General features: G+C 38.9%; 1 protein-coding gene and 1 long non-coding RNA gene across 7 annotated transcripts in view; one reads left to right on the forward strand and one right to left on the reverse strand.

Moving 5' to 3' along the window:
* LOC126058989 (uncharacterized) overlaps positions 1 to 7,625 on the reverse strand; it is a 38,015-nt gene extending 30,390 nt beyond the window's left edge. For 4 of the 6 annotated variants that reach the window (XR_007513336.1, XR_007513337.1, XR_007513339.1 and 1 more), the window contains exons 1-2: positions 7,422 to 7,625; positions 2,390 to 2,487 (exon numbers count right to left, since the gene is read on the reverse strand). This is a non-coding gene — a long non-coding RNA (uncharacterized LOC126058989). Of the gene's footprint in view, positions 1 to 2,389; positions 2,504 to 7,421 lie in introns of all 6 variants that reach the window. The other 2 variants (XR_007513338.1, XR_007513341.1) reach the window with 2 other exon arrangements.
* Positions 7,626 to 8,145: 520 nt separating this feature from the next.
* IL7 (interleukin 7) overlaps positions 8,146 to 20,142 on the forward strand; it is a 62,825-nt gene continuing 50,828 nt past the window's right edge. The window contains exons 1-2 of the mRNA XM_049854465.1: positions 8,146 to 8,229; positions 15,564 to 15,697. Of these exons, the coding sequence (XP_049710422.1) occupies positions 8,220 to 8,229; positions 15,564 to 15,697 (144 nt within the window). The 5' untranslated portion in view covers positions 8,146 to 8,219. The remainder of the gene's footprint in view (positions 8,230 to 15,563; positions 15,698 to 20,142) is intronic.

Consider the following 20,142-nt stretch of genomic DNA (forward strand, 5'->3'; position numbering starts at 1 on the left):
CTTACGACTATCATGGCAAAGCAAAGTTCCAGTTAACTCCGTTTACTGATATGGTATATTAAATTAGCTGGACCTAAACAATGCGAGAAGTATGAAGAGAGAACTGCTGAAGAGTCTACTTGCAAGAACATGTTTCTATGAGGTTTATTTCATTTTACAGTTTCTATAAGGATTTCATGGGAAGAAGAAGGGATTGTCTGAAGTCAAATGCAAGCTAACAAAACAAATATTAAGGGCATCAAGGGCCTAAAAAGACCCAGAGAAAAATTAAAGTCGAAAAGATAGTAGCTCTAATCAGGATTAAAACAACAACAATAGTATGAAAATGACCTGCTTAATACTCGGAGAACTTCCTAGTTTCCACCTCCTGAGATCTCTGGATCTCTGAACCTTCCTGTTTTTTGATATTGATTGTTGTGACTCTTGAAAGCCTTCAATTTTTGTTTTTGTTTTTGGATTTTATTTTAAAGTCACTGACTTAGAGCTGGCTGTTATCAGAGGATGCCTGCAAAGTCTCAACGTCTTGATCTAGTCTCAACATTTCGATCATTCTTAAATGGTCAATATACCGTACGCAATATTTGTGGTGTGTATGTGGTTTTTCTGGAGGGGCGGGAGGGGATTAAGTCTCATTGCAGGCCACTTAGACCATGTAAATAAAGTGAAAAAAAGAAAAAATTATATATATATATATATATATACATACACACATGAAACCCTGGTGGCGTAGTGGTTAAGTGCTATGGCTGCTAATCAAAGGGTCAGCAGTTCAAATCCGCCAGGCGCTCCTTGGAAACCCTATGGGGCAATTCTACTCTATCCTATAGGGTCACTATGAGTCAGAATCAACTTGACAGCAAAGGGTTTTATTAATTTATTTTTTTTGGTATATATATATATATGGAAACCCCAGTGGTATAGTGGTTAAGTGCTACAGCTGCTAACCAAGAGGTTGGCAGTTCAAATCCACCAGACACTCCTTGGAAACTCTATGGGGCGGTTCTACTCTGTCCTATAAGTTCACTATGAGTTGGAATCGACTTGACAGCAGTGGGTTTGGTTTCGGTTTATATATATATATTCAGTAGTTCATAATATAAATTCAAATAGCTTAATACATAGAAACATTTGTATTTGGTAAACAATCCTAATTTCATGAAGTCTATTTTTAGAATATCAAAGTTATGATATCATAACTCAGAGCATGAGAATGACACAGAATATCATTTTGAAAAGAGGAAAATAACAGAAATAGGAAAGTTTACATTTCATTAGTTAAAATAATGTTTTGCCAAGGACAGAGCGGGGATTTTTTAAAAAATTGGTCAAAAAAAAAATCCAACAAGGAAGACATGATTAGAAAACTTGTTAAACATTACAGAGAATTGCTGACATAGAAAAAGAAACAAGAAAACCAAGGCATACAGGTGCCATTTCACAGAGCAGATTACTCAAGAAAATATGACACTCTGCTCCATTGTCTGAAGAAATCATTGTCTGCTACACCACACTAAAAGACTCTGCGTTTTGGTCTCCTGATAATTTCAATTTTTGTGCTCTTCTCATTGAAGCGTATATGTCACTGTCAGCCAATATATTAAATCTTGGGCAAGCAAGTTAATGGTACTTCCAGGATGCCAGTTAATTGACACATTATTGTCACAGAGCAAGAGCTGATACCCTAGGAACTTAGGGTAGTGCAAGATCCTTTTGTATTACTTTAATGACATTACTGTTGCAATCCACTTCATCACCCCATGTCATATACAAGTTAATAGATGTTCTGAGGGTCCAGTCACAGTGAAAGCAAAGACAAATGTGCTGGGACAAACCTGGCTTGCCTGAAGGAGAGGCAGATTTGACTAATTTTCTATCTAACAATAAAATGATTTAAATAGGACAGACAGCCCCCTATAATAGGAAAATAAGTCTAAATTTATATTAAGTATAAGAATTCTTACATGCAAACCAGAACATTAGACCATATCAGGGTCAGTCCATGGGTGGTACTGTAACATCCCTGGAAGCTGACACAGGCTTGTTCAGAGCAGCAAGCCAACACTTGTGTCGTTCGCTTTCTTCCTTTCCCACAAATCACACCTGGGTAGAATCTGTAACTTGAAAGGTGTTCTGCTGAGTACTGAGAATTCCAGGTTAAATAAGACACTGTCACTGCTCTCCGTGATCTCACAAGAACTCTACATCTTCACGTACTAACTGATAAAAGCGAATGGGATCCATCCAGGTGTTTTAAAGGCAACAAAGCAAAATATTTTTCCATTTTTTTTCAAATAGTTTGCATAAAGAAAATTGTCATAGGTGTAATCGTCTCTAATTAATCTTCTCTAAAGGCAGTGGTCAAAAGCATAAAAGAAAAACAAAAACAAACCCGTTGCCATCGAGTCAATTCTGATCATGGTGATGCGACGTGTCCCTCCAGATTCTGGCATATCAGAGATACTTCTAATTAGCAACCAAACACATCCACTAAAACAACAAAGGGCTGGATTACCCAAATTATACAAATTACAGCTACTCCTTCTAAAGGGTGATTTGAGAAATACTAGATTTCTTTTCTTAGACAGGCTGATGACATTTGATCCAGAAATAGACAAGCAAACATTTGAATAAGAAGTATAAAATTTGGCACCTAATTTATAGTGGAGATTGATTGTTTAGAATTACAGAATTTAAAGATTGAAATGGGAGATAATAAGAAAAAAAAATCAGGTACCTCGGGTTTCCTGGTTCCGTGACTTCCTAGTTCCATAGAACCTAATTTTATCAGCTTATATACAAATATGATCAATTCCGTTCCTTATTTGAAAATGAAAAATTTCCTTAAGCCTTAGGTGTCTTTCAAACCACTACCTAGTCATTTTATCATTACCAAACATTTAAAAAAAATTTCTCCTCTCACTTCATTGGCTTCTTTCCCCACCCCTCACAAACTGGAATATTGCTGTTTACAATGCTCTTCCGAAACTGTTCTCATGAAGACCATGGACAATCTCTTACCTGCCAAATTCAGGGGATACACTTTTCAATCTTCATCTGGCCCAGCCTCTTCGTGGCATTTGGAAATACTGACTACTTGAACTATTCTGAAACTACCCTCCTTTGCCTTCTGGGATACTGCTTTACCTGGAGCTCCTATTTTGCTGTTCCTGTTTGTCAGTTTTGTTGGTGGGTGCCCGTTCCTCCATCTGCTCCTGAATGCTGATGGCTCAAGGTTTCTCCTGGCATTGCATTCTCCTCTCGTCTCTTATCTCATGTGCAGGTTGGATAACTTCATTCATTTCCATGCTCTAGCTATCACTGGTATGATGACATACACATCTCCACAGGGTTCCTAACATTCTGACATGGTCATTATGATTTAGACTAAAGAACAAATCACTTTCTTTTCTACTTGTGTTATGCTTAAAACTGACAGTCTCATCTTACACCTGGGCTTCACCCATGAAATTAAGTATGTTTTATTGCTGAATGCCAGTCAGCCTTCCAGAAACAAATAGTTTGTATAGGGTTCAAACAATCGCAGTTTTGAGAAACAACAGAAGAATACCCAATTCCCTTTAGGAAGCTAGCAAGACCTGAAAAAAACATCCCAATCTCACTTGGATATAAAATAAAGAACAAACATATCCCAATCATGAATATAATTGCAAAATTCTGAATTAAATATTAGCAACTTGAATTCAGTATTCTGTTACATTTATAGTTTATCCGGAAATGCAACCAGAAAACATATGATCATATAAGTAGATGCTCGGCATTCATGTGATAAAATTCAAAGTTCGTTCCTGAGCTCCGTCTTGAAAATCGAAGAGACTTGATTTAGAATCATAGGTCATTCACATATAGCTATTATTATTCTGGACAGGTGAACTTTTCTTGGACTATTTTGGACTCTAGTTTCACAATATATAAAACAGAACTAGACTACCTGGTTCAAGCAGCGCCTCATCCTTCCCTTTTCATGATACTCTTGATCCTTGAAACTACACATTTGACGTCTGTTTTCCCCACCAGACTGAAAATGTTTCCAAGACATTCGTTGCTATCCACAGTGTGGAGCTTCATACATGTGAGTGTTCATGACCAGCTAGAGAATTTCCAGGGCCCAGTGCAAAGTGAAAATGGTAGGCCTCTTGTTGAAAAATAATGAAAAACTTCAAGATAGCGACAGCAGAACACTAAACCAAGCAGAGGGCCCTTCTAAGTACCGGGCCCTGCATCACTATGCACTTCACACATCCATAAAGTCGGCCCTGTGTGTGTGTATTTTTACTCTGTTCAACATAATGCCTGGAAAATTAAGTCATAGAGGCTCCAGAAAATATCTATGGGTAGAAAGATAGAATTCAGATCTCAGAGCAGAAAAAGTGGTCATATCAAGCAGCATAAAAGTAGTTCAGCTAATTGATCAAGAAATATTTTTGGGTTCTCAGCAATTGACTATTGAAGATTGTAGATTGTAGTACATTTAAAAAAAGACATTGGGTAACCTTCAAATATTCACTCTTTAATTTGACATTCTATCTTTTATTTCATTTATTTTTCTATTATGTTGCATTAATCATTCTGAGAATGTTATTTTCCCTTTTAATATTTATTGGTCATAATTCATAAAATCTATGTATTATTTTGGTTCCTTTTTGACTTTTCCGCACAATTCCCTGAGTCCAGGAGTGAACATGGTAATAACTACTCCCCTTCTCTAATCATAAAACGTTGTTGTTGGCTGCCTGGAAGTTATTTTTGACTCGTAGCAATCCCACGTAACATGGTAGAGCTGCCCCACAGTGTCTCCTAGGGTGTCTCTTTATAGGAGCATATCTCCAGGTCTTTCTCCCACAGAGCCGCTGGGTGGGCTCAAACTGCCAACCTTCAGTTAGCAGCCAAGGGCTTAACTGTTACGCCACCAAGGCTCCTTCATAAAACATTAACATTTAAAAAATTCATAAAACATTTAGTCCTTGTCCATCTGTCTTATGAAGAGTAATGTTCAGTTTATCAAATATCAAGCACTGATTTGAAACTTCATTTTTGAACTTCTCATATACTAATTCTACCATAGGCAGAAAAGTAATAGTTGATATAATTACAATGTACTCTTTCATATAACTATAAACATATTGTGCTTTATCAATATTTTCTTCAGAGAGATACTTTATATTTGGTGTCAGGATCTAGTGAATTTGTATCTCCTGTCTTGCAGCTCAGGATGGTTTTCCCTCATGTTTCCCAAAAGTGTGCTTAGGCACAAGCTCTTATTTTGCCAGCTTCATGGTGATTGCATCAAAAAGGAGGATGGATTTCCTCCTGAGCAAGTTATTGATGGATACTCTTATACTCTGTCCCCGAAAAGTAAAAAAAAAAAAAGAAAGAAAGAAAGTGCAGGCATACGCTGAGTGAAAGAAGCCAGTTTGAAAAAGCTACATACTGTATGATTCCAACTACATGACATTCCAGAAAATTATATATAGTAAAACCATAAAGACACTAAAAAAAAAATCAGTGCTTGCCGGGGAGTGAGGGGAAGGGAAAGAGGGATCAATAGGAGGAGCACAGCTTTGTTGGGCTGAGAAACTATTCAGTACAATATTGTAATAGTGGACAGTATGCATTTGGCAAAACCCATGGGACTGTACATCACACAGAGGGAATCCAAATGTAAATTACAGGTTTTAGTTAATAATAATGTATCAATACAGGTTCAAATCTATCACAGGAATGCAAGACATATTAGTAATAGAAGTAGTACGCAGGAGGGAGGGAGGTATATGAGCACTTTCTACTTTCTAAAAAAGTCTATTAAAAAATTAGCTCCTTATAAGTTTGTAAGTAAAAATCCATCATACATATGTCAAAATATATACATATAAAGTTATTGTTTTACATAAATGTCATAGAAAATTGGAAAATAATTAAAAAAATAACTGCCATATTTTTTTTAAAAGTGCATGCTATGAGTAACTATAGACTTTATGCTGCAGTCAGGGATTTGGAATGTAAATAGATGATAGATACCTAGATAGCCAACCAACCTAGGGATGTTTGGTTATAATTATAGGATTTGATTTTAAAAGTTACTCCAGCCCATGCTTCTCCATTTGCTCCAGTCCAATGGAAATACTTGGATTTTCCTAACCCATTCTCTCTCCTGCACTCATTTGCTCTCCTCATCCTCTTCCTCACACATGTTCTCATTCATGTGTTCCCACTCAATTGTTCTCTTTCATTCTATCATTCAGCAATACTTCCTGAATGATGGCCACCTGCCTAAGTGGAAGTAAGCTTGGCTGAGCACTGCAAAGAAAAAGGCCAGTGTGGATGGAATACAGTACAGAGGGTTGAGAAGGTCAGCTCGGGCTGTAGGAGCCAGATCCTGCAGGGTATGGGAGACCTGGTACCAGTGACAAGTCATTGAAGGTAGGAAAAGTAAATCAGATACTCTGCAGCTCAGAGGAGAATGGGGGTGGGGTAAGAATAAAAGCTGGAATGCCCCTTGGAATGTAGATAATAATGGTTTCCCCTAGGTGACTGCAATAGAAAAAGACAGAGTGGGCAGATTGGACTCAAGGATTATTTTGGTGGGAAAGCCAACAGGACTCACCAATGGATAGGATGTGGCAAGTGAGACTCAGGTCTGAGCAACTCTGTCTCGCTTTCTAATTCATTGCAATTTTCTCTCTTTCTCCTTTACCTCTTTTCCAGGCCTGTGTTCCCACCCTAACAGAATCTGGTAAGCCCTTAACCATCCCCAGTTTAATTCCTGCTCAGTTCTCAATTTTAGAAGTCACAAACTCCAGAAACCTTTCCAGAGCCCACCATACCGGGGCAAAGGTATATCCACATTGATGTTGGCTCCCTCCTGGCTTTGATGTCTACATTATTGCGTTATTTCCAAGAACACCTAACTCAGAGGGCTTCCAAGCATGAGCGCTAGAGCCCTAATGCAGGTGGTTTGTGTCTAGGCTTCGTTACTAGCTAGCTAAATGAACTCTGGCAAGTTACTGCAGGAAGCCTCAGTTCCCACAGAGGTAAAAGAGATGAGAAGTGTCTACCTTGCATAGTGTTTTGCATGAGATAATGTGTGTAAAATGTTTATTGCAATACAGGTGCAGAACCAATGCTAGAGAAATGTTACTAGGATTGCTCCTGTTGTCATTAATTTACATGCCCCACCTTCCTCTAAGCAGGGGCGGACAATAGTTGCAGGGTATCAAAAACTAAAGTAGAAAATACTGAGGTAATTCTGGCCTAAAATGAACACTTATCTGACACGATCAATATGGGCAGTTGGGTTTATTAACTAAGATAAATCAGTCATAGTTACTTAGCTCTTATAATCAGGCTCCGTGCCCTCCACTTAATCTGGGGCTCGATTCTCAGGTCCAAGTGATATCACTTACCACATTAGGTGGACTCACAGGGTTATTTTTCCTGTAAGGTACCACGTGGGCAGGTGCATTACAGAAGTCAAAGCCAAAAGAGACTGATTAGAAAGGTTGAAGAGGTGCAGGGCGTGACGTTCTTAACCATTCTTCACTTCCTTTTTTTTTTTTTTTTTTACAAGACCTTGGCATCGTCCCCCACATCCGAGGCAGGAGCTCTTCCGTGGCGACTGCTTGCAATAGCCTAGTGTGTTCCCTGCACATTTGTGGCTTCTGTGGACAGATTAGTAACCGATGTTTTTAGGTCCCAGTCGCCTAGCGTTGCCAAGACTGTTAGAGGTCATCTAGAAAAATCTTTTGCACAATTGCTCTGATTCAGAAGGACCAGCTGCTTTCGCCTGCCGTATTTTGGAAATTTGCGCCCTCCTCTGGTCTTGGTCCAGGTGCACAAGAAGCGCTAAGGGACGACGCAGGTGCCCCGGAGAGGAAGAGTGAAGACACCCTCGTGATGAACCCAAAGACCGAACCTGCAGACCAAGCGCAAAGCAGAAACTGAAAGTACACTGCCGACCGATCCCACGGAAGTTATGGAAAAGGCAAAGCACAGAGCCCGGCCGTGGTATGTGCCGCCCCCACTGGGATGGATGAAACAGCAGGCGCGGCGTGGGTGAGAGCAACCAGCTGCAGATTGGCCCTGCCCGGCGCGCCTCCGGGCAACTCCGCGGAAGACCAGGGTCCTGAGAGAGACTATGGGCGGTGAGAGCTTGCTGCTGCTGCTGTTGCGGTCATCATGACTTCGCCCACCTCCCGCAGACCATGTTCCATGGTAAGCGCACTTGCCTCTCCCCGGCGCACCGGTACGCGCGCCCGCCACGCCGGGGAACTCCGGGACGCGCTACCGGCCCCCACGCCCAGGCGCGTCCGGGAACAGTCTGGCCTCGCACTTTGGACCTGACAAGAGCACTGGCTCTCTCACGCGCAGCCGTCAACTGCCCCCGATTACTGTCGCCCATAGCTACGTGCACCCGGGGCTTCAACGCCTGCCGGCTGCGTGACAGTCCCCGACGCCTGTTTTCTGTTCGGAGACCTAGCGCTGTAGCCTCCGCGCCGCTCGACCGTGGCAGCCTGAAGCCAGGTCGCATGGGTAGCCAGTGACTCTCTGTCCATCTTTTCTCTGCTCCCAGACAGCGCTGTCTTCTGCCACCCCGGTGTCCAGCCCGACCTTCCCTTGGCCCTGGTCGCGCCAAGTTACTCACAGGCGCCCTGGGATCAGCGACTAGCTAGGCTCTTGCAGCTCCGAACTGCCTGGAGAAGTGAAAGCGAAGCTCCCATGGGACGGGCTTTTAAACCCCACGGGGACAGATCCCTGGAAAACCCCTTTCTTCCCCTTAGTGAGGTTGGGAGTTTCCAACTGGGGCTGTACCTTGCGCGTTTTGCTGGGAACCCATGTCCTCGGGCTGACACTGAGAAATGCCAATTTCAGGGTTTTTTTTTTTTTTCCTATATGAGCGCTACTTATTGGAAGCAGAGTTAAATAGGCGTGATTCTGAATTCTAGAGCCTTGCCGAGATCTAGTATCTTTTCTTTAAGTGGAATACGATATTAAAATTGACAATGGCAGAGTTGAGGCAGGCTGGATTCCGTTGGCAGCCGTTTGGGCAAATGGGAAGAGCTAAAAAGTTTCCTGGAAGAAAAAAGTGGGGAAAGGGATGTGAAGGGGAGTCTCTGGTGAGGGAAACTGGAATGTTTTACAGTAATTACTTCCTCAAGCAAAAGAAGGTGGAAGTGGGAGGGGGGAATAGCGAGCGGGCTGTTCTTTCCTACCATGCCTGATCAGTGCGCTTTTCCCAGCTACTCCGTTAGATCCTAAGAACCCTTCCTCCTCACATGTGTATTAAATAATCTAAAACTGACGCAGGCAAGAAGTACAGGCTCACTAATAAAAAAGAGCGGGGAGAGGAGGAGTATTGAAGACAGCGTATTACGGAAGATTTGTAATGGATGTATGTCCTCCAGGGATTTCATATAGAATTAGAGATTGAGCACATCTCTGTTTTCCTTACAACGCCCATAGTTCTCTTGCAATAACTTCTTTCTGGACTCCCAGTTCTGATCCTTGCATCAACTCTTATTTAATGGGGAGAGGCAAAACATGAAAAGGAAATTAAGGTGTGCGTAATTAACAATGAACTTTTATTACCTTCGGTATATCTACATTAATAATGCACCATAAATTGCTACTAGCAAACAAAATATTAGAATTCTAAACTTCTAATATTAATGATTATAATGAGTGGCTGTCTGTATTTTGTTCCAGGAGATTTCACTAGAAATTTATGAATGGGTTTATATTTTACCTTTTTATTTTGTTACTTCTTTTGGGAGTTGGAGTAGTTGAGGACCTACTATGTGATCCTCAGCTGTGCTGTCTGCTTTAAGTAATCATATCTGAAGATGGAAAAATAGAATAGTAAAAAAAGAAAAAAGAGAGATTAGAAAGACTAAACAGGTATAAAGGAGAATTACACATGGCACCACATCAGTGTGTAAGTATCTTAAACAAATGGAGAAGCTTATCTCATGGGAACAATTTACATGATGTCATATTTGTGCTCGTACTTGGGAGAATTTCCTCAGGTCCACCCCGGGATTATAACCTAGTGTAATGAGAGGGAATACTTAGTGTCTGTATTTATTTTTTTTTTCTAAAGTAAGAGTGTATAATGTGTAGTTTCAGAGCTCAGCCAGGAAGTACTTTCTACATTCCATTTGACAACACATACACAGTTACTTTTATAGGAAGCTGTATAGCTCAGTGGCCCATAGCTTGGTTCCTGGCCTCTTCAGCCTGACAGTCTTATATTTCAATCCTAGCTCTTACCAGACACATTCTATGTGTGGGGAAAAAAAAAATTTCATCATGCCCCAGATTCTCCATCTATAAGATGTTAATAGTTCATTGTACTTACCTCACGAAGAGGTTATGGAATTAAGTGAAATATTACATACATTATAATGGATGGCTACAGAAATTTCTTTAAGTGTTTATCATGGCATTTGTGGATAGAATTTTTAGCCTAATCTTAATATTGATTGTAGCAAATATTAGCCATCTTTATCTGAACATAATCAAATTCAAAAAATTAATTTCTGTACAATATATGGTTATTTTTCACTGTTTATTAGTTTACCTTTTTTTTTCTTCATTCATCTATGTGATTTTAACAAGTGTTTGTATTAAAGGTATTAAAGCCAAGTCTTATCTATTCAATTAATGTCTTTCATTCCATCCTGAATGTCTTTTGACCATTTTACATTTAATTCCCTGAAAATAATCTATGTAATATGTATAATGGACATTCAATATACATTTATGGGTCTTAAAGACTGGTGATAGGATGGACTTGATGAACTGCAAAAACTAATTTATTTATATTCACTCTGACCCCATAATTTAAGCAGCTGAGGATTGAATGTATTATTTGGCTTAAATTAAAAACCAACAAGAAATTTTAGCCAGCCATTATACTGGTTTAACCAAATTCCCTACTGAAAACAAATTCTCCAGTTTCAATCCCTTCCGGAGATCTAAAGACAATTCCACAAGCCCAAGCTTGCCTTGCATTATTCCTTATGGTTTGACTTCTCTGTAACCTAATGAAAAGTTCAGGGAGGGGAGGGGCGGGTGTCTATGTAGTATAAAACAAAAGCAAAGCAAACCAAATAAAAGTAGAGTCCCTTTCTCATTGTGACAACAGTATAGAAAGGCACCTTCAAACAATCAGTTACCTTTATGTGCTGTGTGGACAAAGGACTTCAGTTACAGACCAAACTGTAAGTTAGTGAGGTAGCTGGCTATCTGGGAGATGTGGGCGTGAGGCACTGTGTGTGCTTGTGGCATTGTCCTTGAGGCAATTTCAGACCTAAAGAGTTTCTGTATTTGGATGGCCATGTAGATGCTTAGAATTAAGGTGTTTGACAGCTGGGAGACACATTAAGAGAGCTTTTAATCTAAAGTTTTCTTGTTTTAGAAATCAGGTCAATGAAGTTTAAAAGAACTTCTGCTATTCACTTAGTCACGTGGCCCATTGTCCTACCAAGACAAAAATCTCCATCTCCTTACTCCAAACCCTCTGTGTTTTGTACTCACCTAGTTTTGTAGTTTATCTAGGGGCGATTCAAACCCACCAGCCATTCCATGGGAGGAAGATGTGACAATCCGCTTCCATGATGATTTGCAACCTTGGAAGCTCTATGAGGCAATTCTCCTCTGTCCCGTAGGATCACTAGGAGTCAGAATCAACTCAACGGCAGTGGGTTTAGTCTGTCTGGAGGAGCTCTGGCGGTGCGATGGTTAGGGTCAGCAGTTTGAACTCATCAGTTGCGCCGTGGGAGAAAAGACCTGACAGTCTCTTCCTGTAAAGATTACAGCTTAGGAAACCCTATGGGGCAATTCTACTTTGTCCTATAGGGTCGCTATTAGTTGGAATCGACTCAACAGCACCTAACAACAACTTTATGTGGGCCCGACTTATTCTTCAACGATAAGGACAATAAAACACACTCTTCAGACAGGGACAATGGTGTTTTAGAGTTGAGAATCTAGTTATAATACATGGTTTAGCTAAGTTATAATACATGGTTAGTTTTCCATCAAACCATGATTTAAAAGCATTCATAAGATGCCACCCAGTGAATAAATAAGTTGATGTGAATTTTTGTGATAGAATTCTTGCCTTCCGTGTGGGACATCAGTTTGATTGTCAGCCAGTGCACCTGAAGCACAGCTACCACTGTCCATGGGTGTTTCTGTGATGCTGAACAGGTTTTATCAGAGCTTCCAGACTAGGAAAGAAAGGCCTGTTGATCTACTTTCAAAAATCAGCCAGTGAAAACCCTGTGGATCGAAACATTTTAATCTCATTGTTCGTGGGATCTCGATGAGTTGGGGGACAACTCAATAGCAACTAACAACAATTTCTGCAAAGTGGGGTGAAAAGGACAGAACAGCCAGCGCTCTTAGAAAATAAAACAACACCACTTATTAAAACATAAAAGTGGATCTCTGAAATAGAATTTGTATTAAAAAAACCTGTTGCTCTTGAGTCGATTCTGACTCATAGTGACCTGATAGAACAGTAGAACTGCACCATAGGGTCTCCAAAGAGTGGCTGGTGGATTCGAACTGCCAACCTTTTTGGTTAGCAGCCATAGCTCACCGTAGCTCTTAACCACTGTTACCAGGGCTCCAGAATTTGTATAGAGAAGAAAAAGTGTCTCTCATACTAGAATTTATTTAATTACAAAAAAACGAAGAAACAAAAAAAAACCAGTGCCGTTGAGTTGATTCCGACTCATAGCGACCCTACAGGACAGAGTAGAACTGCCCCATAGAGTTTCCAAGGAGCGCCTGGTGGATTCGAACTGCCGACCTTTTGGTTAGCAGCTGTAGCACTTAACCACTACACCACGAGGCTTTCCTTTATTTAATTATTTTCCCCTTAAAACTCATTTCAAATTGTATGCCTTTTCCTTTATCATCTACTCCTCCCAAAGTATACCTTTCGTACACCTGTAAGATGATGGAGAAAATAGTTTGGCTCTATACAATTTACATAAGTCTAATTACAAACTCAGAGCCTAGTAAATACAGGTAGCCTCCAACCTAGCACGTGTTAAGTTAGAACGAAGGGCACTTACAGCCGTCCTTTTTCCTTTGTACATTTACGGTTAGCAATATGGACTATATAAAATGTTGCATAATTTGCTGATGTTATCATTCTCATGCCAAGCCTCAAAGACATATTTATAAAGGTATTGATAATAAAAGGCAATAATAATAAAAATGAAAAAAAAATGAGGTTTTCACCTTATGTCAGGACTGATTTACGATGGAGTCCTTGGAGTGGAACTCTATTGTAAGTCAGGGACTCCCTGTAATTAGCAGTTGATTATTGTTTGAGGACCTCCAGAATGAAAGAACAGCAGTAAAAAAGACAGAGGCTGAACTGTATTATTACATGCGATTACATGTTACAAAGACATTATGGCCATTCGTGATCAAATTCTGGTGAGTCAGCAAACTTGGATTAGAATCCAGATATGTCACTCTGATCTCTGTGTTACAGAAAGAACTTGCAAGAAAATACATAGAAATAATGTGTGGAAGGCACCAAACAATGCATGGCACATGACAGAAACACAATTAAAGATAACTTGCGTCATCAGCATTATTAATTTCCTAAGGGAATTCTCCATTGTCATGCATGTAGACACTTCGCAGCAGAGCTAAGAATAGATTCCATGTCTCTCTCCTGGATTTTTGATTTTCTTAGTATGTCGAGTGTCAGTCACGTTTGAAGATAAGAGGTAGGATTTATCTTTGTTCCCATATCTGCTACCCAGTCTGCTTTATTTGTTAAAATGTGCGTCACTAATAGCACTTAATATATTGGGAATTGCTACTGACTTTTTTATAAGACAGGTGATATAATTGATGAAAATGTCATCGGGAACTTAATAATGCACTTGGAATCCTTGGGTGGTACAAACAGTTAAACCCTCAGCTATTAGCCAAAAGTTTGGCTGTTTGAACCTATCCTGAGGCAACTTGAAAGACAGACCTGCACACACAGGTTGCCATGAGTTGGAATTGACTCATCCACAACTAACAACAAAAACTATGATGATATACTTAAGGCTTAAGGCCTTGGGCACAATATTGGTTCCGTGGGTTTGAAGGAATGTGGCTTGTGCTCTGAATCACAGAAGAAACTAGTGTGAAATGTTTTGCAGCCAAGAAGTATACTTAAATTTCCTTCTGGAGAACTATAGGGAATATATTGCAAGGATAACTCAAGATTTACAGAAAGATACGAGAAGACATATGGCAGGCTTATGAAGAAAGAGCTCCCTATATAACCAGATTTTAAGGTTTCTGGGAATAAAAGTCTTCTCCCCACATATCTCCCTATGCAGCATATTATTACTGCCTGAAATTACATTATTGGGTGTTTTCATATGGCGGTAAGTCAGACTCAGGTGCTGAAAGAGCTGTGTGTGAAGAGAATATAGGCCTTTGCTCATTATTTGTCTTTTCATTGTAGAAGTGTTGGATTTTCCTATAGATTTTAGAGATTAGACCTTTGTCAGATTTGTCATAGCCAAAATTCTTTTTCCCAGTCTGTAGGCTCTCTTTTTACTCTTTTGGTGAATTCGTAAATCTTTATAGAAGCAAACTGCCACATCTTTCTCCCATGGAGCAGCTGTTGGATTTTACCAACGACCTTTTGGTCAGCAGCCAAGTGGTGCTTAACCACTGCACCACCAGGGCTCTAAGATAGGTAGAGGGATCTCAAAGTATAAATGTAACCTTTGTTAAAGTTTTGGGAAGAGTGAACAGTTTAAGGTCCATCATTAAACAAAGAGAATGTAATCACAATGCAGTACCATGCAGCGTTGCCTCCATGGTGGTCAGAGAGCAATTAGACACGTAGACTTTGTCAATTTTTACATACACACACATTTACACATTTACATACACACACAGATTCTAAAATTTCAACAATGTGTTGCTTGTTTACTTGTAGTTTCTTTGGATAGCTTTTCTCACGGGCACATTCAACATAAGTTCAATAAACCATCTTTCTGCCCCTGAGTCCCCGGGTGGTGCAAATGGTTAGCGTGCTTGGCTGCTCACCTAAACGTTGTAGGTTTGAGTCCACCCAGGGGTGCCTTGGAAGAAAAGTCTGGTGATCTGCTTTCGAAAAATCAGCCACTGAAAACTCTACGGACACAGTTCTATTCTGACATACACGGAGTTGCCATGAATCGGAATCAGCTTGATGGCAACCGGTTAACTGGATACACCTCTAGAGTGCTTTTCAGAATCAGCCTCTGCTTTCGTCAGACCTGTTCTGTACTTCCCCAAAGAATAATTTCTAAATAAAAAAGTGAAAGAAACCTAAACTCCAAAATGGGGTCCCACTTTCTTTGTGATATAATATTCGTTTTTAGTGTTCTTTCCCCACTACTATCTAAAATCTGAGATGCATTTTTAAAAATTTATTAGAAATAAGTGGTCAAGGCAACTGAAACAACACAATCGAATATATTATGACGTTATAACATTAGCTTACTCTTATATAATGTTGAATTTAGTTTCTTTTAGGTGTATCTTTGGAATTCCTCCCCTGATCCTTGTTCTGTTGCCAGTAGCATCATCTGACTGTGATATTGAAGGTAAAGAAGGCAACGAATATGAGAAAGTTCTAATGATCAGCATCAATAGATTGGTATGTGCTTGTTTTTATTTTCCATATTTTCATTGGGATAATTTGAAATTAGATATTACGTTATTTAGTGCACTTTAAAAATAATTCTCTCTTAGATCCTGAAATAGTCACGACTATCCATTTTAGTCCTATTCATTATCAAAACTTTGAAAGCATAATTCATCCTCACTGCCTATATTTCTTTTACAGTGTTAGTCCCTGTAGAGGCATTCCATCCGGAGTGGTGAAATAGCGAAGAACAACACTAAAATATTAGCGTGTAAAGAGATGTGTAGTTATTTTGTTTTATCTGAATATGTGTGTATGTGTGCATATATATATGTATGCATACATATGTACATGTGTATTTATATATGTATATATGTAATTTACTGATTTAGTTTTTAAAGTTTTAGAGCTGTATCAGGACAATGGGATATGTTGATTTAAGAGATAATCCCAATCAGAATAAAACCTCAAATGGCAAAGGAAAACCTCAAATGTTCCTAAGATGGGAGAAATTGTCTAATTTGTTCCCCTCTTCATCTCCACTGTCTTCTGCACATGGTCATGGAAAATTTAGTGTGATACCTTTTGGAGGAGTATGGGAATTACAAGATGATATTGACCACTGTATCACAAAGGTCTATAATTTTGCCCACTGGTGAGGAAAAAAAAAAGACATGTGCACTAAAGGGTAATTGCCCACATTTTATGGTTCATGCTATATTTTTGTCTACATTAAATGGATGCTACTACATTAAACTTTTGGGGTCAGGATAATGACCTATTATCTGTGCAGAGAATGAACTAGTGTTATTAGTTCAACAACATTTATAAATTATTATATTGTGTAAAATTCTGCTCCCCCCCAAAAAAAAGATACTATGGGTAATTCAAAAGAAGGAGAGTTTTATCCACCAAACTCATAGCACATTTTCCTGAAAATGTAGAGGAGTTTATCTTATTAAGACGCATAACAGTACCAATAACAAGGATAATAATAAAACAAAGTAAAATATGACTACTTTTAAAGAGATGAATTCACAAAAGCTGGAAGATTACATAAACTAACTAGTCTGAATGAACAATGCCATGATCATCTTAAGAATGTTGTCTGTAGCTAACCCAGTGCCGTTGAGTTGATTCCGACTCATAGTGACCCTATAGGACAGAGTAGAACTGCCCCATAGAGTTTCCAAGGAGCACCTGGCGGATTGTTAAACTTGAAAAAAGGAGAAAGAAAATAATAAAGTATTATTTATATCAACAAAGCTGGTAGGACATTGACTGAGCATGTACTGGACGCTTTACAAACGTTACTGTGCTTAAGTCTCATGTTAAAGTCTGTGTTAAAGATGGAGAAATGGATGCTCAAAGAATTTGATCACTGACAACCAAATCCAAGACTTAAACTTTAAGTCAAGGGTTCTTTCACCAACTATGACATCTTAATTTTTTAAAAGCACTGGAACATAGGAAGAAAGATATTAAATACTATTTTAAGTTCTAAAGCAGTAGACATTTATATAAGTTTTGTTTTTATTTCATTTTGTAAATATATGTTGAATATCTATGATGCTCTTGCATTATAATAGAAAGGATAGGAAATATTAAAAATGTATAGTAGCTAGTTCTTGAATTTCAAAAATTTATAATTTACTTGCGAAGATAAGCCACATAGAGAAGGAAAGTTAGGGATATCATAATAATACATTTATAGGGTGCTTGTTATGGTCTGGAGCCCTGGTGGCGGCACGGTTTAGCATTTGGCTGCTAACCAAAAGGTCAGCAGTTCGAATCCACCAGCCACTGCTTGAAAACTCTATGGGGGCAGTTCTACTCTGTCCTATAGGGTCGCCTTGAGTTGGAATCAACTGGACAGCAACAGGTTTGGTTTTCGGTTCGGTGTTATGGTCTAAGTGTTTTCCATGTATTAACTAATTTAATCTGATAAGAAAGGTACTCTTTCTACCTCCATTTCACAAAGAATCTGAGGCTCAAAGTTGTCCAGTTTGTCAGTGGCAGGGCCAGGAACCAAGCCTCTTCTCCTAACCACCACACTCTCCTACCTCTCAGTAGCAATCTCTGTATTCAATTCTTCATTCGGAAAATGTTTGGGGCCCATAATATGGAAATTGCTATGCAACACCCTTTTGGACGGGTGGTGTTGGGGGATAAGGATGGATACAATGATAAGTCAAGTACTGATTCTTCTTTTTGGAAGCTTGCATTCTGGTGACAGTTAAGGCTTGGTGGTGAAGAATGCAAGTTGCAATTGGAGGAGGAGGAAGAGCAGCTGCCACATTGTCATTTCAAAAAATCAGGTTGATTAACTGTGAGCTAGGCTTCGAGATGAAGAGACATAAAGTGTATTCTAAGAGTAGTTGAGTAAATCACCTTGCCCCAAGAAAAGAGATCATGTTGTGGGATTGTTTTTGTTAGGTGCCCTCAAGTCAGTTTCAACTTGACAGAATAGCATTGCCCTATAGGATTTTCTAAGCTGTCATCTTTACAGGAGCAAATCAGCAGGTCTTTCTCTCACAGAGCCACTGGGTGGGCTCGAACCGCCAACCTTTCAGTTAGCAGCCAAGCACTTAACTGTGGCAGCTCCAGGGCTCCTTTGTTGTGGCGTAGTGTGCCGATTTCTAAACTTTTTTGATAGTATACCTGTTCAGTAAAATTTTCTGCGTCTGCATTTCCAATATACAGTTAGTATTTATTTATATATTATAGTTCTTCTGTGATAATTTTTGTATACATTAATAGCGATACACACAAAAAATGAAAATTTGCTGAGATGAGATAAGAACTAGACACAGATATAAGAATTTCTAATATTTTCCTCCCATGCCACAGTAGATTGTCCACTGTGGACTACACTTTGAAGACCATTGACATGGTGGGAAATTCAGGAGGATATATATGTTATAGCAAGGTTTTAAGTTGTCTTAAATGATATATGATGGTCTTTAGACTTTATTCTAAATGTAACCAAAAGCCATTAGCGAATTGATCATAAAAGTGCAATTCAATTAAAACACAACTTTTTAAGCTTTACTATCGACAGTGTGTCTTATTAAAGGAAGAGTAATAGTCCTTACCCTTCTAGACCTTATAATCTAAGGGGGTGACAGATATATGCATCACTATAGTAAAATATAACAGCAGCAGTAAACTTTACAAAATAGATTCATACACATTATCTTATTTAAGCTTCACACATCTCTTATTTAGTGCTTACTATGTGCCAACACTACTATGCATTCCTTTCCATGTATTAATTCCTATAATCTCTACAATAACTCTGTGTAATAAGGAAACTGAGACCTAAATCATACAGTAGACAAGCGGCAAAGCTAGGATTCAAACCTAAGCAGCCTGGTTCCAGAGATTGCCCTCATTATTACTTTTTTATACTGCTTTCAAAGTAGGCAAGGCAGGTAGTTTTAGGATATTATATTCCACAGTTAGCGGGCCATATTAAAAAAGAACCTTCCTTTCTTCTAAGGTAGGTAGAAAGAAGGAATCTCATATTTACCCTGGCCCTATTTTGATTCTATATTGTAGTTCATATCATTTCTGTTTTACAACTTTATTCTATGTCATTATTCCCTTGTGGACCTTATCTGGTCATTGTAACAGTATCCTAAACGTTCATCCAGCTTACCGTCTCCTTCCCTTACAATTCATCTGTCCAGGCACAATTTTAATGTTCGTGATACTCCTCTTTCATTATGTTATCCTCACAATCTCTAGCATCTCAAAGAATAAAATACCTAGGAATAGATCTAACCAAGGAGGTGAAAACTTCTACATTGAAAACCACAAAACGTTGGTGAAAGAAAGTAAAAAGACTTAAATAAATGGAAAGATATCCCACTTTCGTGGATTGGGAAATTTAATGTTGTTAAGATGTTAATGCTACCCAAAACAATCTAGAATTGATGGTCCAGAAATAAACCCATACATCTATGATCAAATGATTTTCCTGTCAATGGTGCCAAGTCCATTTAATGAGGAAAGAATGTGTCTTCAATAAATGGTGCAGGGAACTATCATTTGCAAAAGTATGTGACACCTTACATGACACCGTTTACAAACATTAACTCAAAATGAATCAACAACCTAAATATAAGAGCTAAAGCCGTAAAACTTTAGGAAGGAAATGTGAGAGTAAATCTTCCTGTTTTGAATTTGGCAGGGGATTCTTCAATTACACCAAAAGCATGAACAACAAAAGAAAAATTGCATTTCATCAAAATTAAAAACTTTCATGCTTCAAGAAAGTGAAAAGACAACCCATAGAATGAGAGAATAGTTTTGAAAATCACATATCTGATAAGAGCCTAGTCTCCAGGATATATAAAGAAATACTACAACTCCACAATAAAAGACAATTAAAAAGTAGGCAAAAGATTCGAATAGACATTTCTCCAAAGAAAGTATACAAATGGCTAATCAGT

Source organism: Elephas maximus, chromosome 15 (genome assembly GCF_024166365.1).
Source record: "Elephas maximus indicus isolate mEleMax1 chromosome 15, mEleMax1 primary haplotype, whole genome shotgun sequence".
NCBI lineage: Eukaryota > Metazoa > Chordata > Mammalia > Proboscidea > Elephantidae > Elephas > Elephas maximus.